At 43.5% G+C, this 25216-nt stretch overlaps 1 protein-coding gene across 1 annotated transcript; it reads right to left on the bottom strand.

Moving 5' to 3' along the window:
* Positions 1-78: 78 nt before the first annotated feature.
* THAP12 (THAP domain containing 12) lies at positions 79-24168 on the bottom strand. The gene is made up of 5 exons (XM_054015832.1): positions 21843-24168; positions 7157-7277; positions 5772-5879; positions 4702-4738; positions 79-2958 (listed from the first exon to the last, which is right to left on the bottom strand). Exons 1-5 carry the CDS (start codon positions 21929-21931, stop codon positions 1010-1012), a joined length of 2304 nt encoding a protein of 767 aa, XP_053871807.1. The 5' UTR covers positions 21932-24168; the 3' UTR covers positions 79-1009.
* Positions 24169-25216: the final 1048 nt, after the last annotated feature.

The following is a 25216-nucleotide window of genomic DNA, read 5'->3' as shown; positions in this document are numbered from 1 at the left end:
CACTTCATAAAAAACACTCTGCCCCCTCAGGAAGCATTGCTTTACTAATAAATATCAGTACTACTAAAAAAAAAAAAAGCAAATTCACATTTTATTTTAGATTGAAATAAAACTATACAAAATTGTTTACTTTGTGCCAAAAATAACAGCAATATTTTCCAAGTCACTTCTGGACAAACAACAAACTTATTTCTAATTTTTCCAGGGTATGTTTACAAATAAAGATGGGAGGCAATAGATACACTTTTGTGTAACAGTAAAGACAAAACCAAATAATTTTAGATGCTTATGGAATACATTTTACAGTCAGGATCTTTCAGGATTTTAGATTTAATATTCAATTCATACCTGTTAAAAGCTTAAAAAGAAAAAATAGTTGTGCGGCTCACACAAAGGAATGTAAACAATACAATCAGGTGATTGAGAAAGGCTAGCTCTTCCATTGAAACCTTAACGTACCTTCACACTCACTGATATTCACTTGATGTGGAGAACACAGTCCACAGTGTGATGACTGTGATAGAAGAATTCACTCTCCACTCAGTTATTCAAATATACCATTTCCTTATTTTTTAAACAGTTTCCAAATAAACCACAAATCCTAGTAGTAACTGGTAAGCAATGGATTTCATTCTACCTTGTTTTCCTGCATTTTTTTATACATAAGTATGAAACAACTCCATAGGATCCACAGTGATCATAAATTACTTTTCCAAAATGACACAACAAAAATGAGCACCTAGTCATGCCAATCAGATGAAGCGTTTGAGAACTGTCTTTGTGAAGCACACTTGTTTATTTTCAAAGGTGTTTTTGTTCACATAATAGTAATTTAATGTGGATCAACAGAACATAACTTGTGTTACTGGCCACTGCTTCTTCAATCTGAGGTCTAAAATGGAAATACAATTGTAATGATTAAGTAGATTACATACATTTTATAGTTTTCCTCTTGATGTTAAAGTCTGAATAGAAAAACTGTTTCAACAAACAGATTAAAGATTTTTTTCTAAGCATCTTCAGTTACTTCTGAATTGTTTGAGGGAAGAAAGTCTTCTTGAAATTCTACTTTGTCTGGATAGAGTTTGATGTAGGTGTCCACCATTAAATCCAAGTCATGTTTTATATCAAAGTTTATATTAAGCAAAGCTAAGTTACTTGACCTCTGTTCTGTCAAGGTGTTTTTCAGGTACGCCTTCAAGCGCTTTCGTCCTACTTCATATTTCTCATTCTCCACTTTCATCACTGGAAGGATGCACAGAACTTTAAGCAATGCATACACATTAGGGAAAAACTTTATGTCAGGCAAATGAAGTGCTTCATAAATGGTAGCTGGAAGCTCAATATCTTTTCCTCTATGCTTCCATTTGATTCTCCAACAATGAAGTTCTGCACAGAGTGTATCTGGATTAGGTAGGTCATTTTTGTACATATCAGCATGATGTTCCTCAGACGTATTAAATTTTAGTTGTCCCATGACTGAGGGCACTAAAGATAAACATTTAAGAGCTCTTAGGTGTTGTTCTGAGAATATATCTTTTAATTCCTGAATAATGTGCTCTACAGTTGGAACACTAAGTGCTTCTTTGTAGTAATTTTCTGATGTTACATCAGAGTCCAAACTACCTTGCTGTGCCCTGCGAAATTTTCCAGGGAGTTTAATTTGTACATCTAGCTTTGTGGCCAAATTTGTTGCTTCTTCAAACCAAAATTCATGATAAACTTCAATATTCTCCATCACTTCATTCAGCGAATGCAACACTGCTGTTAAGCTGCTGGCTGCAAAGAACACATCTGATGTTTGGCCTTGGAGATTTTTTCCAAAGGCTCTTGTAAAAGACAGAACGTTTTTCAGAACTACAACAGTGACGATGAAGTCAAAATCTGTTAATGCACTTGAAAGTACAAATGCTCGTCCAACAACGAAGTTACTCCACCTGACAGACACATCACTGCTTATACCATCCAAGCACAGTACCAGTGCTTGCATTAGGTCCACTAAAATCTCAAAAGTATCATGTCTACCTGTCCACTGAGAATGGCAAATCTCTTTCAGTTCATTACTCTTTTCCTCACTGTTCTGAAAAAGAACAGAGATTATGTTGTCCAGTTCTACTAACAACTGTGGTGACTGATTAAAAAATGAACAAACTTCTTCTATCGTCCCTAAAGCGATAGAAACGCCAACAACAGGGACGGATTTTGCCAACCATACATTTAGAGCACAAGAGGAACAGAGCGTGTACACAGCTTGTGGATACTTTTCCAAGAGTCTTGTAGCTACAATTTTCATTTTTGAAGCAAATCCACTGGAGACAATATAGGCTTGACCTCGACAGTACTCCATGTTTAGACCCCATTTTTCAATAATAGTTGTATGGAACTTAACAGCTAAAATTTCAGCATCTGCCTCATAAGGCAAAAACCCTACAAATTCTTCTCTCAGATTGTGGGACTCATCAACAAACCTGACCAACACTGGTAAGTGCTCCTCACCTGCTATATCTACTACCTCATCAGTGACAATGGAAAAGAAGTGGGAGTCTCTTACTTCCCGGAGCGTCTCTTCTCTTACACAGCTCTCACAGATCTCAAGCATCTGTTTCTGTTGCGTTTTAGAACAATACTCCAGGTTTACTGCAGCCATCTCAAATCGTTTTCTCAGAACCTCATCTCCAGCATTTATTCTGCATTCCAACAAAGCTTGAAAATTATCTGGGGTGAAGATACCTTCTGGAAGTTCATTAGCATTATGGCCGTCCAAAGGAATATTTTGTTTGCCCATGAGGATCAAAATTTCAAATAAAGATTTAAGGTAATCTTTGTTTTCCCTCTCTTCCAGCGTTAAAGGAACAACTTCCTCTTCTTGCTCTTCTCCTCCTTCTTCTGAAACAGTGTTCTGAGCACTGCTCTCATTCAACTCTTGATTTGCCTGTTCCCGTTCAAAGGCTTCATCAACTACAAAATAAAAAGACATCACAAGCCTAAGACTTCTTCATATAGAAAGTTTGCTGCATTTACTTCCCCCACTACAACTATATTTATACAATTGCCAACTGGAAAATACATAGTATTTACAATTTAATTAAACAGTGTCAGTGTGGGGCACTATTTGTAATATTATTGGACAGAATTAAAGTGGTTTCAGAGTAGCAGCCGTGTTAGTCTGTATCCGCAAAAAGAACGGGAGTACTTCTGGCACCTTAGAGACTAACACATTTATTTGAGCATAAGCTTTCGTGGGTTACAGCCCACTTCTTCGGATGCATAGAATGGAACATATAGTGAGGAGATATATATATATACACATACAGAGAGCATGAAAAGGTGGGAGTTGTCTTACCAACTCTGAAAGACCAATTAAGTAAGAGGAAAAAAAACTTTTGAAGTGATAATCAAGATAGCCCAGTACAGACAGTTTGATAAGAAGTGTGAGAGTACTTACATAGGGAGATAGATTCAATGTTTGTAATGGCTCAGCCATTCCCAGTCTCTATTTAAGCCTAAATTGATTGTATCTAATTTGCATACCAATTCAAGCTCAGCAGTTTCTCGTTGGAGTCTGTTTTTGAAGCTTTTTTGTTGCAAAATTGCCACCTGCAGGTCTGTCATTGAATGACCAGACAGATTAAAGTGTTCTCCCACTGGTTTTTGAATGTTATGACTCCTGATGTCAGATCTGTCTCCATTCATTCTTTTGCGTAGAGACTGTCCGGTTTGGCCAATGTACATGGCAGAGGGGCATTGCTCTATCTAACCTTACTGTACAAATTAACAATAATGTACTGCATATACTCGTTCATAAGCCGAATTTTTTTTGGTAAAAAAGGGAAGCACCAGAGAAGGGGGTTGGCTTATGAACAGGTATAGAGAGGGAGAGGTGGGACATAGCCCCTCCTCCCAACAGAAGGAACAAGGAGAGACAGCACAGCCAGCAGAGCCAGAAGGGAAGAGGCGGGGCCAGAGTCTCTCCGCTTCTGGCCACGCAGCTCTCCCCCCAGCCTCCGAAGCAGCTGCAGCTCCGGGGCAGGCTGTGGCTTCGCCGCCCAGCCCACCGGAGCACGCTGCGGCCGTGTCGCCCGGCCCAGCCCGTTGGAACATACTGCGGCCACGCCGCCCGGTCTGGCCCGCTGGAGCAGGCTGCGGCCGCACTGCCCAGCCTGCCGGAGCAGCTCCAGCCAGGCCACAGACATCCTCCCCTGGCCCTCCCCAGATAAGGTGGGAAGGGATGGGATGGGGAGAGTGTGGGGGTCCCAGGCTAGGGGTGGGGTCATGTGGGGGTTGGTCACAGGGGTTACTCCCCTGACTCCCAGCTTCTCCCCCCCAAAAAATTTCCCCACCACTTGCTGACCCGGCCCGTCAGGGTAAGCAGCTGGCGTGCCGGGACACTTTGTTTACTTAGGTTTACCTCCATGCCTGCAGACGCTCGAGGTAAACAAACCATCTCGGACCACCAGCGGCTCATCCTGATGGCCCAGGAGCCAAAATTTGCAGACCCCTGAATTATAGGGTCACCTTATGAACGGGTTATAAAAATTTTCAATTTTTACTTATCCATCTTAAGGGGGTCGGCTTATAAACAAACTGGCTTATGATCGAGTATATACAGTATTTCATACTGCCTTATTTGCCTAAACTAGTGCTATACCTAAAAATCTATTCATAACTACAAACTCAAACTTAAATTTATTGGCCACTTACTCTTTTGCTGCTTCAATGTTCTTATTTCATCTTCACTCTTGGGGAAGAAAAAAAAGTTATGATACTGTCTGGCATATGGTCTCAAATTGCTGAAGAACTTCAAGACTAGCTATTAAAATTCTAAATAAAGCTGTTTTTGGAGTTCTAATACTTATTAGACAGATGCTATGCATTCAGAAGAATCTGAATGTTTTCAGATATATCTCAGTGAGGGTACAGCAATAATGTCAAGTCTATCTGAAGATGTGTTGATCTATCACATAGTGGAACAGTACCCTAAAGTAAGTGGGAGGGAGCCCTGTCATTAAGAACATTGTACAGTTTTAATTTTGAAAGCACTAGATAATTAATTTTATGGAAGAATTTTGTTCTGGCAGGGAGATGTACTAAGTAAACTAGCAGAATTTTTTCAATTCTAATTGTTAGGATTTGATCATCATTACGTAGGCTTATCAAAACTATAAAGAAGTTTTTAGAAATCTGTAATGTTTTGCAAATGCCACTATAATTATGAAATGTTATAGCCCCTAATTTCCGTCATACATAAACATTTAGACCATACAAAACCTGCAGGCAGGGTCTCTGTGAAACATACAATGGAGCCACTGGCAATCTGCTATTTCAGCAGAAGCTGCTTACTTCTGATTACAAACATTTTAAAAGGTGGTCACTATCATTCAACAATGAACTAAAAACAAAACAAACCAACTCTGGAATTCTGCCTAGTTCAAAACGTTAGACAGTAAAACGGTGATCATGCAAATCCACATACAGCAAGATTTTCAGTGGAAAATCTATAAAGTGCACCCATAATCTGTATCAAGTCTCTTCTAAACCAGCTCTGAGCAACACTTCTTTATCATTTTCATTTCCTTAGATATTCCCCAATTCTATTAGATAAAGATTTTAATATTTAAATTTTCCAATAATGCCTACTATGATATTTTCTTCATAATGACACTCAGAAGGATACACAAGTGCAAGGTATTACGGTTATCTGGGCATCTCTACACAAATTCTATTTGCTTGCTTTTACTGCCTTAGTACAGGAAGATTAAATTTAAACATACCAACTCTTTTATTCTCTTTCTGTGCCTGCTGTGTGGATTGTTCAAGTGACTTGTAAGGTCAAATATAGTTGGCACAGCATTATCTCGTAAAACTGTTCTGTAAGGACTCTGTAAAGAGAAAGATGTCTAGATCAGAAATTTCCTTTAAAAACGTTCTGTGTCTCAGTACAGAAATTATTAAACATAACAATTTCAAAGCTTAGGCTTACATTTTACCATTTATATTTGGAAGTCTGTCATTTTGAACTTTACATGGGCATTAAAGCTAGGCTGGTCTGTTTCCAGATAGTTTCACTTTGATTGTTTGATGCTGTAGTGGAATATTTTAACAAAAAAGTGGCACCCATAATCACCACTTATTATATAAAGGTCTCTTAAATCTATTTTTTATCTTTAGATCACACCATCTTCCCCCAATACAATGCTTTTACTTTAACTATTGCACATTTAAAACCAATTATTCTGAAAGAAAGACCCCACCATGCATCATTAAGAAACCATTTTATGAAGAGGAAATTCTGCTTCTATCATGTTTCCTTCTTCATTACTTATTTTCACTAGGGACAATTAAACAAATATTCTCTCTCCATGTAAAAGTTCATCTACTCCTGCATCTCAAGTCAGAGTGTCCACTTGTGACATAACTACTTTAAAATATCAGATGGATAATTATGATTTTAATTGCAGAACAAGCAGTAGCAGAAGCCTTCTACATAGTGTTTTCATACAAATGTCTCTGCTAAGAAAAACTTTATGCTCACATTTCCTATATAGAATATATTTCATAGTTTTGCATAAGGCATCAGATGCTCTTTAAGTACTGTTTTCTATATAGCGAAAACATAAGCCAGCAAAGCTGATTATATTCTACTAGCAACAGGATTCAGCTGATCATTCTCAAATATGTATTATTGCTTAAAAAAATCATCTCAAGCCAAACTAAACTTCATGAAATTCCAATTTTGATTACATATTAGTCCCTAAAATAGTTTTTTTTCTGACTCCCAGAGCTAAAACGCTGCCCTGCATATTTTTATATTAAGTAACATTATGTGGTTGAAAGACCATTTAAAACATAGGAGTCATGCACATTAAAATCAAGAAATAGTATTCTGCCCACAAATTTAAGTTTGCTGTAAATCCCACGATCCTATTTCCCACTGTCATGGGAACAGTTAAGATGTCACTCCATTAGCTAAAGATACTACATAAAAATAGGAGTGAAACAGTTATCTTCACTTTAAAAATTTATCTTTGATAAGACATCTCTATTTTAAAAAAGTAGAAAAAGACTTCTTGATCCTAAGGTTAATGTTTTAAGCAGGAAAATGAACTTAGGTACATTTTACACAATGTGAAATAGATGTTTAGTTGCCTTTACTTACGCTTCTACATATCATAGAGGTCTCAAAGTGTTTGGCACATAATCTGTAGTGCTTGTTCAGCTGATCTGGAGTTTTATCTTCTAAATCTGCCCTTCGACAGTTCTCCACCCACCTCTGACATCTGCATGTAAAACACAAACTTTAGTTACTTTAATAGTTTAAGTTTAAACAAAAAAGCCCGCTATAATTTCTAAGACAGTCACCATAAACAACATTTTTTTACATTAATGTTTGAAATAAGCCTTTTTATTCATTTTCAGGTGGGGGGTTGGGAGCTTATAGTCAAATTACAAGGAAAAAGGGGCAGGAGGGACACACCCAAACATGTTCCTGTTTGAACCATTTAAAATTTTTGCTTTTCTCTTTTTACTCAGTTTAACGCAACCTCAGATGCTTAAATATTTCAAACTTTTCCTCTAAGCAACATTTTTCTAACTACACCTCAGAAGCACAATGGTTTGTTGTGCAGTTGTTCGTGAGTGAAGACATGCTAACATTTTATTCCTGAAGAAAAACCATTTCCCTCCTCCCTTAATAAATCTGACAAGTTTTAAAAGAGTAGATTTTTTGACACAAAATACAATTTTGAGTATTTTTCTTGTTGGTGATTTCCAAGGGCAAAGCTATACATTTACAATGGATCTTTGAACACTAAAGTAAAAAAATGTCAAGTAGAAGACAGGCAATCCAGAGAAATCATCTCAGTTTGAAATAAATCTTCAATAGACATACACTATATATATTATAAAACGTTTGGTTTTGTGCCATCTCAAGAACCTTGCTTACTTTTGTGTCAGATACCATAGGGCTTGAAAGAAGTCTTGCTCTTAATAAGACCCCTTTTAAATCTGGAAGTATTTTCTCTTGTGCATAAGACATGTTAAAGAGCAAATGATATAAACTTATTAGTTGGCTTTCCATTTATCCAATGGATATATTTAATCAAGTCTTTGCCAAGGACATTTTGAGCCAGCACATGCACAAGACTGATGCAAAATTACTATAATGAAGCTGATCTGCTATTTCATTTGTGCATGTCCCTCAGAAAAAATGTCATTAATCTGTAAGTTTCTGGCAGCTATTATAATACCTTATTATTTTCCAAAAAATTGACTCTACCAACAAATAGAATTCTCTGGAAGGAGTATTATCTGTAGATATATGATAATTGGTATTATGAAGTCTTCACTACATGACATCACAGAAGCCAATTATCACTACCAGGCAAATTGGTTGAAACTATAGTAAAGAACAGAATGGTCAGGCGCATAGATGAACATAATTTGTTGGGGAAGAGTCAACATGGTTTTTGTAAAGGGAAATCATGCCTTGTCAATCTACTAGAATTCTTTGAGGGGGACACGGGTCATCCAGTGGATATAGTGTACTTAGATTTTCAGAAGGCCGTTGACAAGGTCCCTCACCAAAGGCTCTTCAGCAAAATAAGATGTCATGGGATAAGAGGGAAGGTCTGCTCATGGATCAGTAACTGCTTAAAATATAGGAAACAAAGGGTAGGAATAAATGGTCAGTTTTCAGAATGGAGAGAGGTAAATAGTGGTGTCCCCCAGGGGTCTGTACTGGGATCAGTACTGTTCAACATATTCATAAGTGAAATGGAAAAAGGGGTAAACAGTGAGGTGGCAAAATTTGCAGATGATACAAAACTACTCAACATAATTAAGTCCAAAGCAGATGGCGAAGATACAAAGGGATCTCACAAAACTGGGTGACTGGACAACAAAATGGCAAATTAAATTCAATGTTAATAAATGCATTGAATGCATTAAACAAAAAATAATCCCAACTATACATATAAAATGATGGGGGTCTAAATTAGCTGTTGGAAAAAATAATCCCAACTATACATATAAAATGATGGGTGTCTGAATTAGCTGTTACCACTCAAGAAAGAGATCTTGGAGTCATTGTGGATAGATCTCTAAAAACATGCACTCAATGTGCAGCAGCAGTCAAAAAATCTAACAGAATGTTGGAAATCATTAGGAAAGGGACAGATAAGATGACAGCAACTATCGTATTGCCTCTATATCAGGGGTTCTCAACGTTTTGCTTTCTAAGGCTACCCCAACATGCCATAAAAACTCCATGGCCTACCTGTGCCCCAACAACTGGTTTTCTGCATATAAAAGCCAGGGTGGCATTAGGAGGTAGCAAGCCGGGCAATTGCCTGGGGCCCCACACCACAGTAGCCCCCATGAAGCTACACTGCTCAGGCTTCTGCTTCAACCTGAAGAGGTGGGGGACTCAGGGACCTGAGCTTCAGCCCCATGCAAAGGGACTTCAGCTTTCTGCCCTGGGCCCCAGCAAGTCTAATGCGGGCCCTGCTTGGAGGCCCCCTAGGGGGCACCAGACCTAGTAGTTGAGAACTACTGCTCTATATAAATCCATGGTACGCCCACATCTTGAATACTGAGTGCAGATTTGGTCACCCCATCTCAAAAAAGATGTACTGGAAAAAGTACAGAGAAGGGCAACAAACATTATTAGGGGTATGGAACAGCTTTCATATCAGGAGAGATTAAGAAGACTCGGACTTTTCAGCTTGGAAAAGAGACGACTAAGGGTGGAGATGATAGAGGTCTATAAAATCATGACTGGTGGGAAGAAAGTAAGTGTTATTTACTCCTTCTCATAACACAAGAACTAGGGGTCACCAAATGAAATTAATAGGCACCATATTTAAAACGAACAAAAGGAAGTATTATTTCACACAACGCACAGCCAACCTGTGGAACTCTTTGCCAGAGTATGCTATATAAGTTAAGACTATAACAGGGTTCAAAAAAGAACTAAGTAAGTTCCTGGAGGATAGGTCCATCAGTGGCTATTAGCCAGTTTAGTCAGGCATGCAAAACATACCTGAAGCAGGGGTGGCCAACCTGTGGCTCTTAGGAAGTTAATATGTGGCTCCTTGTATAGGCGCCAACTCTGGGGCTGGGCTATAGGTGCCAACTTTCCAATGTGCCGGAGGGTGCTCACTGCTCAACCCCTGGCTCTGCCCCAGGCCCTATCCCCATTCCACCCCTTCCCCAAGGCCCCTGCCCCTTCCCCGAGTCTGTCAGGTCCCAGTTCTTCCCCCTTTCCCCCCCCACAGCCTCCTGCATGCCATGAAACAGCTGATTATAGTGGGTAGGAGGCGCGGGGAGGGAGGCGAGGTGCTGATCGGCGGGGCTGCTGGCGGGTGGGAGGTGCTGGGGGCAGGAAGGGGTGGTGATGGCAGGCTGCTAATGTATTACTGTGGCTCTTTGGCAATGTACACTGGTAAATTCTAGCTCCTTCTCAGGCTCAGGTTAGCCACCCCTGCTCTGAAGTTACCTGGCCTCTGTTTGCCAGAAGCTGGGAATGGATCACTTGATGATTACCTGTTCATTCCCTCTGAAGCACCTGGCATTGGCCACTATCGGAAGACAGGATACTGGGCTAAATGGACCACTCGTCTGACCCAGTATGGCCATTCTTATCTTCAGTCTTTAAGATACAATATGATGCCTGAAAACCTACACAACTCCCATACAAGAGTAATGACTCGGTCACTATCATAATCATATAATTAGCTGTTCTATATCCACCAGCTCCTCCTTGACATATGCCCCAACCTAAACAAAGTCAAAGAGGACCACAGATGACTATATAGAATTACAGCATTATGATGGACACTATAGCAGTAACTCAGAAGGAACTCTCATTATAACTCCCATTTTCAGTGACAATTTTACTTCAACTGATCCAACTTCTAGCCACTCCCCAAAAGTTCTAAGCGGAGCTCAAATTTTTCACTTTTTTTAAAAGTTATTGTTTGTATTCTGGTAGGGCTCCCAGTGGTCATGGGACTGCCCCTCCTACAAACATAGAAGACACATTCCCTTCTCCAAAAAGTTATAGGAAAGGTATGGAGAGATTTACAAACAAAATATATACACCTCTACTTCGATATAACGCGACCCGATATAGAACGAATTCGAATATAATGCGTCAAAGCAGTGCTCCGGGGGGCCGGGGCTGCGCACTCCGGTGGATCAAAGCAAGTTCAATGTAATGCGGTTTCACCTATAACGTGGTAAGATTTTTTGGCTCCCAAGGACAGCGTTATATCGAGGTAGAGGTGTACCATTTTACTAAAATTCATTACATCCTACCTCAGTCTATTCACTATTGAAATCCATTCAGCTATTAAAAAAAAAAAATAAAAAAAAAAATCTTCAGTCCATTTTAAAGACAAAACAAAATCCCCTCAGATCCTTGTTTTGCACTTACAATTGACAATTTCAAAAAGTAAATACAGAGTCCTTGTTAAGAAAAGTGTAATTTTTGCAAAATTGGGGGAAAGGAGGGGAAAATATTAACAAACATGTTGCAAATAAATGAAGATAACTAATAAAAAAAATGGCATACCGCACAAGCTAAGGATCGCTAGTTCAAAGTGCAATGAAAAATATCCTTAACTCTGCTGACTTCTCTTATCCTCAGGACCCTCCCAGATTCAATCAATTCATCCTTCCACCCTCACTCTACTTTATAAACTACAGAATGAGAGTCCCAAAAGTTTGGCTGTTTGGTGCAAGTGAAATGTGAAGTTTCAGTCACTGAGCCCAAAAGACTTAGGTGTATTAGGCTGAATGAGAAAGACAACTAGGCTTGCACTCTTTTTGGACCACAACGTCTGTAGCAGTTTCAAGATTCATACATGCTGTAGGTGCAATAGACTGGTGACATACCAGTGGAAGGTGTAAAGAATGTGAAAGGAATGTTATGTGCAATCTATGGGGTTATACACTACTTTTAATAAACTGACTTGCAGGAGGTATAGGGGCGAAGAGAAGCAGAATTGGCAGATTGGCAGATCCTGCAGTCACTGCCTACTTTCACTTCAGCAATAATGTATCCTGTTCCAGTCCTGTATTCAGTCAGAAGAATGATATAGGCTAACTCTGAGGGACCAAAGCAGGAAAAATACAGCAGCAGGAGCCTAGAACTCAAACACCCAGTAACTACACAACAGACCTGTGACAGTGTATCTTCCAAACACCAATTAATTAAAAAAATATGCTTATTTTAGAAGAATGGAGACATTTTATACTGATACTTTCAGTAAGTAGCTCATTTATATACCACAGTGGAAACATGGCAAAACCAAACATTTTTGGTAATGCCAGAAAATGCAAAACCTTCTTTCAAGTTCAAAAGAAAGCAATCAGTAACTAAGGGGATGTCTACACTATGAAATTAGGTCGATTTTATAGAAGTCGATTTTTAGAAATCGATTTTATACAGTCGATTGCGTATGTCCCAACTAAGCATATTAAGTCGGTGGAGTGCATCCTCACTACCGCGACTAGCATCGACTTACAAAGCGGTGCACTGTGGGTAGCTATCCCACAGTTCCCGCAGTCTCCGTTGCCCATTGGAATTCTGGGTTAAGCCCCCAATGCATGATGGGGAAAAACATTGTCACGGGTGGTTTGGGGTACGTCGTCAGTCGCCTCTCCCTCCGTGAAAGCAACGGCAGACAATCGTTCTGCGCCTTTTTTCCTGGGTTACCCATGCAGATGCCATAACACGGCAAGCATGGAGCCCGCTCAGCTCACCGTCACCGCTGCTGTTGTGAGCACTGTAAACACCTCGCGCATTATCCTGGACTATATGCAGAATCGGGCTAAGAGACGCCAGCACGAGGAGGATTTTGATGAGGACATGGACACCGACGTTCCTGAAAGCACGGGCTGTGGCAACTGGGACATGATAGTGGCAGTGGGGCTGGTTGATACAGTGGAACGCTGATTCTGGGCCCGGCAAACAAGTACAGACTGGTGGGACCGCATAGTGTTGCAGCTATGGGATGATTCACAGTGGCTGCAAAACTTTCGCATGCGTAAGGCCACTTTTCTTGAACTCTGTGAGTTGCTTTCCTCCACCCTGAAGCACAGGACTACCAATATGAGAGCTGCCCTGACAGTTGAGAAGCGAGTGGCGATAGCCTTAGGGAAGCTTGCAAAGCCTGACTGCTACTGGTCACTCGGGAATCAATTTGGAGTGGGCAAGTCTACTGTGGGGGCTGCTGTGATCCAAGTAACCAATGCAATCACTGATGTTCTGTTATCAAGGGTAGTGACTCTGGGAAACGTTCAGGTCATATTGTATGGCTTTGCTGCAATGGGGTTCCCTAACAGTGGTGGGGCGATAGACGGAACGCATATCCCCATCTTGGCACTGGACCACCTTGCCAACCAGTACGTGAGCCACAAGGGATACTTCTCAATGGTGTTGCAAGCACTGGTGGATCACAAGGGACGTTTCACCGACATCAACATAGGATGGCCGGGAAAGGTGCATGACGCTCACATCTTTAGGAACTCCAGGCAGTTCGAGCAGCTGCAAGCAGGGACTTACTTTCCAGACCAGAAATTTACTGTTGGGGATGTTGAAATGCCAATAGTTATCCTTGGGGATCCAGCCTATCCCTTGCTCCCATGGCTCATGAAGCCTTACACAGGCAGCCTGGACAGTAGTAAGGAGCAGTTCAACTATAGGCTGCGCAAGTGCAGAACGGTGGTAGAATGTGCCTTTGGACGTTTAAAAGCTCGTTGGTGTGGTTTGCTGACTAGGTCAGAGCTCAGCGCAACCAACTTTCCCATTGTTATTGCTGCTTGCTGTGTGCTCCATAATATCTGTGAGAGTAAGGGGGAGACATTTATGGCAGGGTGGGAGGTTGAGGCAAATCGCCTAGCGTCTGATTTTGAGCACCCAGACACCAGAGCGATTAGAAGAGCACAGCAAGGCGCGCTGCGCATCAGAGAAACTTTGAAAACCAGTTTCATGACTGGCCAGGCTTCGGTGCGACAGTTGTGTGTGTTTCTCCTTGATGCAAACCCAACCCATTTGTTGATTTTAATTCCCTGTAAGCCAACCACCCTCCCCCCTTCGAAATAAAGTAACTATCGTTTTGAAACCATGCATCCTTTCTTTATTAATTAAAGAAAAAAAAAAAAAAAAAAAAAGAGATAATGGACAAGGTAGCCAGGGTGGGGTGGGTGAGAAGGGAAGGACAAGGCCACATTGTTTACTGTAGCCACACTAAAAATCAAACTGTTTGAATGACAGTCTTCTGCTGCTTGGGCCATCCTCCTAAGTGGAGTGGCTGGGTGCCTGGAGCCCTCCCCCCGTATGTTCTTGGGCATCGGGGTGAGGTGGATATGGAACTTGGGGAGGAGGGCATGCGGTTATACAATGGATGCAGCGGGGGTCTGTGCTCTTGTTGGCTTTCCTGCAACTCCAACAGATGCTTCATCATGTCCGTTTGCTCCCCCAACAGACGCTTCATCACATCCGTTTGCTCCCCCATTAGCCTCAGCATCGTGTCCTGCCTCCGCTCTTCGCGTTCACTTAATTCTTTCCTGGCCTCTGCCACTGAATGCCTCCATGCATTAAGCTGTGCCCTATCAGTGCGGGAGGACTGCATGAGCTCGGAAAACATATCATCGCAAGTGCGTTTTTTTCACTTTCTAATCTGCGATAACCTCAGGGACGGAGATGATAGGGGGAGCATAGAAACATTTGCACCTGGGGGGAGATAAAAAGGGAGAGTAAAATTTAAGATGACATTTCTGAGAACAAAAGGGAGACTCTTTCACAGTGAATCAAGCAATTCACAGCAGACAGCACATGTGCTTTAGGTAGAAGGTCGTATTTCGCCTTTTATATTGAGCGCCTGCCAGTATGGTGACACATCACACACGGCTAGGCAACAGAATTCGGTTTCCAGGCAGCCATGGTAAGCCTTTTGGTACGCAGGGTTGGCTTCTTACGCCTTCATAACATGTGGGAATGTTTTCAAACTGCAGCGCCCTCCTTTCCCAGAGCAAGCAATGAGTTGGGTTTCACATTTAAAAGGAGGGGCTGCGGTTTTTGGGTAGATGTGCGGCACACACCTACCCCCACCCTACTGCGTGGCAATTCTCTGGGATGATCCCTTTTAGCCAAGTGCAAACAGCCCAACATGAACGGAATCCTTTTACTATTCTCTTACAAAAATTCCCCTATTTCAACCAGGTGACCATGAATGATATCACTCTACTAAGGCTAACACAGAAAGATATAGATTGAATGTTGCTTGAATGCGACCAAAACCCAGGACCATTCGCTGCCATGCTTTGTGCTGCAATGATTCCAGACTAGTTGCTACTGGCTTGGCGTGGTAAAGTGTCCTACCGTGGGGGACGAAATAAGGCAGCCCTCCCCAGAAACCTTCTGCAAAGGCTTTCAGAGTACCTCCAGGAGAGCTTCATGGACATGTCCCCGGAGGATTCCCGCTCCATCCCCAGACACATTAACAGACTTTTCCTGTAGCTGTACTAGCTGTGAATGCATCCCAATTCTTCAGGGCAAATCAAACATTAAACACTACTGCTTTTAACCCCTGTAGTGTAGTTACAAATGTGCACTCACCAGAGCTGCTTTCTCTGGCTTCAGGGTCGGGGATCCCGCCTTGGGAGGGTATTGGTTCCAGGGTGATGAAAAGGTCCTGGCTGCCGGGGAGAACGGATTCTCCACTTGCCTGCTGCGCATTCTCCTCCTCCACAAAATCTTCCTCCTTGTTGTGTGACTCCCCCCTTGCAGGTGTCCACGGACAGTGGTGGGAGAGTGGTAGGGTCCCCCCCTAGAATGCCATGCAGCTGACCATAGAAGCGGCATGTATGGGGCTCTGACCCGGAGCGACCGTTTGCCTCCTTTGTCTTTTGGTAGGCTTGCCTGAGCTCCTTAACTTTCATGCGGCACTGCTGTGTGTCCTCTGTCCAACATGCCCTGTGAGATTTTGGCAAATATATTTGCATTTCTTCTTTTTGATCGGAGTTTGGCCTGCACAGATGCTTCTCCCCATACAGCAATCAGATCCAGTGTCTCCCTTTCGGTCCATGCTGGAGCTCGTTTGCGATTGTGGGGGAACTGCATATGCGATCACCTGTGCTGCTGAGCGCTGCTGAGCTCACCACGCTGACCAAACAGGAAATGAAATTCAAAAGTTCCCGGGGCTTTTCCTGTGTACCTGGCTAGTGCATCGGAGTTCAAAGTGCTGTCCAGAGCGGTCACAATGGAGCACTCTGGGATAGCTCCCGGAGGCCAATACTGTTGATTTGCGTCCACACTACCCCAAATTCGACCCAGCACGGTCAATTTTAGCACTACTAGGAGTACAGAAGTCGATTTTAAGAGCCCTTTAGGTCGACGGAACAGGGTTTGTTGTGTGGACGCAGTCATTTTTAAATCAACCTAACGCGGCTAAATTTGACCTAACCCCGTAGTGTAAACCAGGCCTTAGTACAGAAATCTGTTAAACCAAGTGGTACCAGACAGTTCATGCAGCAAATAAATACAGATGGTCACTGGTACATCTGTAATCATGCAGCATTTGTTTTGTAAGTGCTTCATTGGCACAGAACAAGACCAGTCTTACCACAAGAGTTTACACTGCTGTTTTGATTACCACTCTTTTTAGCTCTAGGATTTGAAAGCCTCTTCTTCAATCATGGATGTTTAAAAGGATTCTTTTTAAACATCTGATGACATCTCATAAAAGGGTGAAAGACCACTTTATTTAGGAAACATTCTATTGACGGCTGAAGTATAAATTACTTCTCTACAGGGTGGATAAAAATCAATGATAAAAAAATCAGATTTAAAACAATTTTCTTTTAAAACTGATTTAAATTTAAAATTGTAACAACCTGCTCATGACTTAATTTACCATAATCTATTAAACGCCATTTTTATTTAATGGATATGGTTTAAGTTATACATATTTGCTTAAAGCACCTGGTACCAGACTCCTCCCACTGCTGTTGGGGGTGGGGGAGAGGAAGGGGGGAGGAGGGGAGGCAGTGGTCTGAGACTGCCCCAGCAGCGGCCAGTGCGACTGACCATGCGGCTGCCTGAGCTGCTTGGGCAGCCCTGAAACCAATCGCACTGGCCGCTGCAGAAGTCACAGAGGGCACGAAATCCATGACAAACTCGTAGCATGACTCATAATTTGTGTCAAGCTGCATTAGGATGGTAACTGAAATTTAAATAAACACAAAATAGCATATCAGATTTTTATTAAAACAAAACAAGCCCTTAATAGAATGCATTTATAAAGCTCAACCTCAAAAGTTAAATGTTTTTCCCCGTTCTTTCTTTATATAGAAAAGCACCTGTTAACTCAAAGGTTTTGGATAGAGGTTCATGGATTCAACTGATTTATTTTTTATTTAAATGTTTTGAGAGAATACAAGTCTAGGCCTTAACATATTTTGTATTAAATTCAAATTTCATTTTGAACAGGTTTAAAGGAATAAATTATAAATTTAAATAATCAAAAAACCTTTTTCTTTAAAAAAAAAAAAAAAATCATTGATTTTTAACCACCCCGCCAGAGGCCAATAAGTGCTCTAAAGCAGTGTTTTTCAAAGGTTGGGTTGCGACCCAGTACTGGGTCACAGCATGTAAGACACTGGGTTGCCTTCCTCAGCACCCAGGGACCCTAGCGGCTCTGGTCAGCATTGCCAACCGGGACGTTAAAAGCTAAGGCAGGCTAGTGCCTACCTGTTCCGACACCGTGCTGCACCCTGGAAGTGGCCAGCAGCAAGTCCAGCTCCTAGGCAGGAGGGGCCACAGGACACCGTACACTGCCCCCACCCTGAGCAGCGGCCAATGGGAGCTGGTCAGGGCGGTGCCTGCAGGCAAGAGTCACATGCCTCTGCCTCATAGTCGGACCTGCTGCTGGCCACTTCCAGAGCCTGCCTCTGCACCCCAGCTGCGCCACTGACTGGGAGTCACTGAAGGTAAGTAGGTGCCCCAATCCCCGGCTGAGCCCCCAAACCCGGAACCTTTTCCTTGACCCCAAACCCCTCATCCCCAGCCTCACCCCAGACCCTGTACTCCCAGTCCAGAATCCTGACTCCCTCCCGCACCTCAAATGGCTGCCCCAACCCAGAGCTCCCTCCCACATCCTGAACCCCTCATTCCCAGCCCCACCCCACAGCCCTCACCCCCACATTCCAACCCTCTGCCTCAGCTCCGTTGGGTCGCAAACATCAACAATTTTCTTCAACTGGGTCTCCCCCCAAAAAGTTTGGTCTTTAGAGCAGTGGTTTTCAATCTGGGAACCTCTGAACAAAGTTGCTTTAGCAATAAAAGAGAGAGTGATAAAACAAAATGAATTTATTCTAATTACTTGATAATTATAAAAGGACTTCCAAGGGAGGAACGGTCTGGGTATACTTGGTCCTTCCTCAGGAAAGGGCTATAGATGACCTCTCTAGGTCCCTTCCATCCCTACATTTCTAGGATTTCATGACTTGGAAGCACTATATAAATGTTAAATATAATTAAAATGAAAAATGTGACCAAAGCAGAACTATATAGGTTTCAGAAAAAATAAAAACTGTTGAGAGCTTCCTCTGTGTAATACTTGCATGACATGCTATCTACCTCCCAGTTTTCTGAGTGGGTCACATAATTGTTGTACGCTTTTCATAAGTGCTAAAGTATTGAGTGGAAGATAAGAGGAAAATTTTAAGCACAAAACAAATATTCTTATGAAGGGGATAATTATAGACACTCCATTAAAAATATGGTAAAGTAACTCCATGTCATTTTAATGTATTAGATTAAAATTCTTTTCCAGCCTCTTCGTACCAATTTTCAGTAAAACTATCAAGATTCAGTGCAAATAATTATAATCCTGATGATGCAAAAAACGTATATATTTGCTTAATTTTACACAAAGCAAGTAGTCTTCTTGACCTCAGTGGGATTATACAGTGTGTCAAGTTAAGCACATGCCTGAGTTTTTGCAGATTTGGGGCCTATATTACTACATTTGTTTCCAAAGATCACAGTTCTCTAAGGAAATGCTTTCCTGCCCTGCCTCACCCCCCATCACTATAATATTTAGCCCCTTTTCTTATAATTGTGCACAATGGGAGGACAGCTGTCCTCATTCTTCTTTCTTCGGGTATATTAAATATTTATGCTAATAAAGATTAAGAGACTGAAGACATGGAAAATTTACCAAAAACTGTTCATGCCCAGGCTAGGCTAGGCACAGTACAACAACCCAAGATGAACAGGCATAAATCATGAAGATCAGCTATTTTAGAATAAACAGATTTGCAATAAAATGTAGTTAGTAGTGAGTTTATGGCACTAAAGACAGAATGTGCAAAAATACATGCAGTTACGTTCATATGTATAACGATTACACTACACCTGAGTACAAAAAGGCTGTAAGTGCAGCAACCAAGATATACATAACAACGCATTCAACTTAAAAGCAAACTAATGCATTTAATGTTTATACAAGTGTCTGCTTTCAGGAGCAGATATTGGGATACATTACAGTTGAGATACAATATTGTTTACAGGTCTGTCGCATCTTACGCTGGGGTTACGTTCCGCAGTCAGCGCGTAAAGCGAAAATCGCGTATAGTCAAAGTTACATTGAGTGTAATGGCGGGCGGAATTGCCCTCCCTACAGGTACAGTATTAAAATTGTTATTTTTCTCTTTTTTTTGTTTTTGCCGACCGTGTGAAGCTGAAATCGCGCATGTTAAATGTGCGTAAGATGCAACAGACCTGTATGTTTCTAAGGGTCTTCAAACAACTGATAACTTTCACGTGGAATGAAAAACTGCAAAGGGTAGTTTCAGAGTGGTAGCCATGTTGGTCTGTATCAGCAAAAACAATGAGGAGTCCTTGTGGCACCTTAGAGACTAACAAATTTATTTGGGCATAAGCTTTCATGGACTAGAATCCACTTCATCAGATGCATGGAGTGGAAAATGCAGTAACAGGTATATATACATGGTAATTTTTCTTGTACTATGTATATATACACACCTGCTACTGCCTTTTCCACTCCATGCATCTGATGAAGTGGGTTCTAGCCCACGAAAGATTATGCCCAAATAAATTTGTTAATCTCTTAGGTCCCACAAGGACTCCTTGTTGTTTTTGCAAAGGATAGTGTTGTTAATTTGAAATATATTCAAACACATTAATATATACTACTTTCTAACAGGCATACTATCTACGGTAAACTGTATGTTTTTCAAAAACGCCTATACTGCCAACACAGAGAGTATCTATATCAAACTGCCACTCAATAGCCAGCAGTCAAAAAATGTGTATGATTTAGTGAATTTGGGGAAGATACATATCTATCTATCTATCTGTATTGCACATGTGCTTTTTCAACCTGTCATCATCCAGACCTTGCAACAATGGCTCCTGGCAAATTAACACTGCAACTCAACAGACAGCACCAAATCTCTTCCATTTTGCAGAAATTGCAGCCAACTTCGTAATTTTGTAGGAAAGTGTAGTCCACAGAGATGATGGGTCTCAGGAAGCACTATTCCATCTTGATTCAAGAGGCAGACTGTAGAGATGGTGCGCCCTCAGTAGGCAGAGGACTGTTGATTCAAGGAGCCAACTCTTCCAGTATAGTAAAGGGTAGATTTGCCACAGATTGCATTACAGAATTCTGCAGACTGTATACAGCGAGTGGAACGCACTTTGATCACCCTAGTTTAAGTAGATGGCATCATATTCAACTGGGCAAGTTTGACAACCTCTCTTAGGGCACGTCTACACTTACCGGAGGGTCCGGCGGCAGGCAATCGATGTTCTGGGATCGATCCCGGAAGTGCTCGCCGTTGACGCCGGTACTCCAGCTCGGCGAGAGGAGTACGCGGCATCGACGGGGCAGCCTCCCTGCCGCGTCTGGACCTGCGGTAAGTTCGGACTAAGGTACTTCGAATTCAGCTACGTTATTAACGTAGCTGAATTTGTGTACCTTAGTCCGAAGTGGGGGGTTAGTGGGGACCAGGTCTTACAACCACATTTTCAAAAGCAGCCATTGCCATCAAGTACTTGAGTTATGAAGTGCTCAGCTTGGGACAGTCTGGGACCGATTTTCAGAAGGGCTGAGCATCCATCATTCCCACTGAAATCATCTAGAGTTGCAACTCCTCTGAAAATAAGGCCCAAGCAAACAACCAAGAAGAGAGACAACCCAAATCCGTGAAAATATTGGCCAGCATTACTTGTTAGACTAGAGAAAATGAACATCGGCCTTTGCCGTGCACAGCTCACTGGTACCAACATACACTACTAGGGAGTTAAATGCTTTTTGTGGAGCCTGTATCTGGGTTTCACCAATGAGCCGGTGTCTACCTCTTTCACCTGGGAGCTCATGACTGTCGCCTTCCCCCTCCTGTCTCACTCTCCTGCCCCCTCCCAGATCCCTGGCACTGCCCCCCCCTCCACCCCCCAGCCAGGCTCTTGCCGACCCGCGCTCTCCCCCCGCCCCGCCCCGCCCCGCCCCCACGGCCCTGGGCCGTGTCTGCGCAGCCGCCCGGCCGCCCCCAGCCACAGGCCGGCCGAGGGTGGCCGGGAGCCCCGCCCCGCGGGAGCAGCGCGCGAGGCCGCCTGAGTCCTCAGGCGAGCGGGTCGCCTCTGCGGGCGGGGAAGGCGCCAGCCCGGCCCGCCCCACTCAGCCCCTGGCGGGGAGGCCCGGCCCGGCCCCAGGTGAGGAGCGGCCCCAGAGCGGGAGGGAGGCCGCTCAGGCCGGGCGCTCCCGGGGTCTGCTCCCGCCGGGCCGGAGCGGGGTGCCCGTGGCTCTCACCTGACCGGGTCCCGCGGGAAGCGGAAGAAGGCCAGGTCGGACTGGGTGCTCTTGCGGGTGCAGTTGGGAGCCGCGCAGAAGTTCGGCATGGTCCCCGTGCCGGGGTCTCTGCCCCTTTAAATCCGCGCTCCCTCCGGGCGGGGGGGGGAAGCGGCTCTACACTGCTGTGAGCGGCCGGGAGGATTCACCGCCACCCTCCGCCGGGACAGAGCCGCCTCCTTCCCACCGTGCACCACGCCAGACAGCGCGGTAGCGCGCATGCGCCGCAAGCCGGACGGGCGACCCGGAGGAGATGCAGGGTGCGCATGCGTGGTTGTTTTTTTTTTGAGGGTGGGGTTGTTTTTAAAGAGAACAAGCGTTGGAAAAGCGCGCCTGGGTTCCCGCCACCCAGCTGGCAGTGCGCATGCGCCTGGTGCAGCGAGAAGAAGGACGCGCATGCGCAGAAGTCACTGATGGGAGGGTAGCAAGATGCTAGGACCTGGCCGAGGCAGGCTGCTAGAGGAGCGCAGCCTCTCAGCCGGGCAGCAGCTGCCTAGTCCAGAGGGCCAGGTTTAGATGGGCAGGAGATGGGCTGAGCCTGGAGAATGCAGCTAGCCCTAGAGTGGGGCTGAGGCCCATGCTGGAGGCAGAGGAGCTATAACTACGTATCCTCTGCCACAGCTGATGCCTTAGCTACCTGTGTTCTCCATGGGTCACTGGGGGGTCTAAGCGCCGCTCTCCCTTGGCCCTACCACCCACTGTTACAAGTATCACCTGTGTGTTTTAGGAACTTGATTTGGACAAGTAACCCGCTGAGTTTAAATTTGGAGTTCTCCCTTGAAAGTAACTCCCGGTGTTATAAATTTGCCACCATCAAATGTAATGGGCTTTGCCTTTTTTTCCTGTTTAAAATTAAAAAAAAAAAAAAAGTCAAAAGAAAAATTATTCCTATGCTATGCCTTAAGTTTCACTTCTCATTTTGTTAGCCCATTAAAGGGAGTGAATTCCAAAGTAGTGAAAAAACTGCTGCTATTCCTGGAGACTTCTACTGTAGGGCTATTTGCAAGAGTGACCAAGGTGATGAGGTGAGAGAGCGGGACAGTCCTCGGCTAATAGGATTCCAGACTGTTCAGGTTATTAAAGATCATTACTGTCTCCTTGAACTGCAAATTACTGAGAGTTGAGCCTTGGTGGGTAGTTTCATGCATCAACTCCCAAGAGATCAAGTAGCCCTAACAGTGCCTAATGTCTGAGTAAGCAATGCAACACAGTGTGCACAAACAGCTGTGTAATTTTGGACTTAATAAATAGAGGCATCACATCACACAGCAAAGAGGTAAATCCCTCTGTTCTTCTTGAGACTACATGTGTAATACAGATTTCAGATCTGGGCTTCTTGTCAGAAACAAAATGGAGAGAATTTAGAGAAAAGTAACAAAAAAGACAAGGGGGAAGATTTGATTATGTGGACGGATGAGATGATATGTTTAGCTCAGCTAAATAATGATCTGAAGTCAACAGACATGGTAACAGGCGGCTTTAGCTCTGTTAAGATGCTAACATGCAATGGCGCCCACAGAAATCCTGCAGTGGCGACTCCCACCCCATGGGTCTGGGCCCAGCTCTGGGTGCACTGATCACCACAGTGGTACCATGTACACCACAGCCCCAAATCCAGTGAGGAGGGGGGCCCTGGGCCGAAGGGGATGCTGGAGAGCAAACCCTGCAGCAGTGGCTCTTGTCCAGTTGGGCTGGGCTTGGCTCCCTGCTCTGGGCATTGCAACCTGGTTCCTGCAGTTGCAACACCACTCAGGTTTGGCCCAACCGATCTTCCATCAGAGTCCCCATGCCTGGAGTGGGGAGCGCCAGGCCCAGCCCAGCAGGACAGGCGCCGCCACTGTGGGGTAAATGCGGTGAGGGCTCACTCTGCAGCCCTTCCTCCCCAGGCCTCCTTTCAGCACGATGCTGGGATCGGGGTTGTGGTGCCAAGAGGGAAAGTGCTGCTGCAGGTGGTTGGTGCCCCATTGCTCATTGAACTGGGAGCTTATATTCACCTCTGCATGGTGACCATAGCATTTGACAGGTGTAAATACCAATGAAGGACACGGATTGTTCAGGGTGCTGCAGGTGTAATGAACTGAAGATAAGAGAGATTTAGACTGAACATCAGACCAATGTCCGGACTTGGAAATCGGTTGGTCTGTGGAAGAGTCTTCCAAGAAGTATGAAAAAAGCTTCATTGTTTGAAACATTTTAAAGTGTGTTTTTCCTTTAAAAATAAAGAATTAATTAAGCTTCCTTTATACTGGTTTCTAATAAACAACCAAAAAGCCAAAGTGTGAGTGGATCAAAAAGTTGTTTCTTCATAGTAACATTCCTTACGAAGAAGCTTTGACTTCTAGGCCCAGATCCTTAAAGATATTTAGGAGCCTAAGGGATCTGATGGAAGTTAAGAGCCTAAATACCTTTGAGGATCTGGGCCTACTGCCCTCTAAATCATATTCCTTAGAGCCGTGGTTCTCAACCAGGGCCTGCAAGTGGGTTTCAGGGGGCCGAAGCAGAAGCCTGAGCAACTTAGCTTCACAGGGGCCCCTGTGGTGTTGGGCCCCAGGCAACTGCCCTGCTTGCTACCCCCTAACGCCAGCCCTGGCTTTTATTTGCAGCAAAACAGTTGTTGTGGCACAGGTGGGCCCTGGAGTTTTTACAGCATGTTGCGGGGGGGGGGGGGGGGGGGGGCTCAGAAAGAAAAAGGTTGAAAACCCCTGCCTTAGAGCATGTGCCTCTTACAGTGTGCTGACCATGGGAATTATTTAGTTCATCACAGTTGTTTCAGCCTTGCTTTCTGGCCAATCCCTGCACTCAGGATATGCAGCTGTGTTCTTTCCTATACTGAGGGAAATTGCTATCTGAAGGATTTACATTATTTTGTTGTTACTGCTGCCTAAGAATTTGATCTTAGCCGCAGAGACAAAGGGTCATGCATTGCCATGTAACTTGCAAAATTAACTACTGTGTTCATGTAACAGACACTTTTACAAGATGCTGCTATGGATATCTGAGATCAGGGCCAAAACTTAATTGTATTACCTCCTCTACCTCTTTCCCTTGTGGATTTTCTAGTGTGATATGTGTTTAGTTCCAATAGCGAGAGTAAGTCAATGTAATAACAAAGACAGGAAAAAAGGGATTTGGGACACACACATTGTGTGTGAGAGAGAGAGAAAGAGAAAAGGGGAAAGTTAGGGAGCTAAATTAGGAAAACAGAAGTAAATTTTGACTTGAGGTACAGTTTGCAGATAGCATAAGATGCTTAATTACATATGATCTGATCTTGCAAGCATTGACTGCAGTGGGAGTTGAAGGAGTTGAGCTCACAGAGTCAGGCTCATAGTAAA

The sequence above is a fragment of the Malaclemys terrapin genome, chromosome 1 (assembly GCF_027887155.1).
Source record: "Malaclemys terrapin pileata isolate rMalTer1 chromosome 1, rMalTer1.hap1, whole genome shotgun sequence".
Taxonomy (NCBI): domain Eukaryota; kingdom Metazoa; phylum Chordata; order Testudines; family Emydidae; genus Malaclemys; species Malaclemys terrapin.
Note: the sequence above shows the minus strand (reverse complement) of the source record. Positions and strands in the feature narration are given on the sequence as shown.

Excerpts from the sequence above, each read along its gene's own strand:
- THAP12 (XM_054015832.1), bottom strand. The coding sequence starts at position 21,931 with ATGCCGAACTTCTGCGCGGCTCCCAACTGCACCCGCAAGAGCACCCAG. Across the intron at positions 7,278-21,842 it reads TTCCCGCGGGACCCGGTCAG|ATGTCAGAGGTGGGTGGAGA; the intron begins GTGAGAGCCACG and ends TTTTACATGCAG. Across the intron at positions 4,739-5,771 it reads GAAAGAGAATAAAAGAGTTG|AGTGAAGATGAAATAAGAAC; the intron begins GTATGTTTAAAT and ends TTCTTCCCCAAG.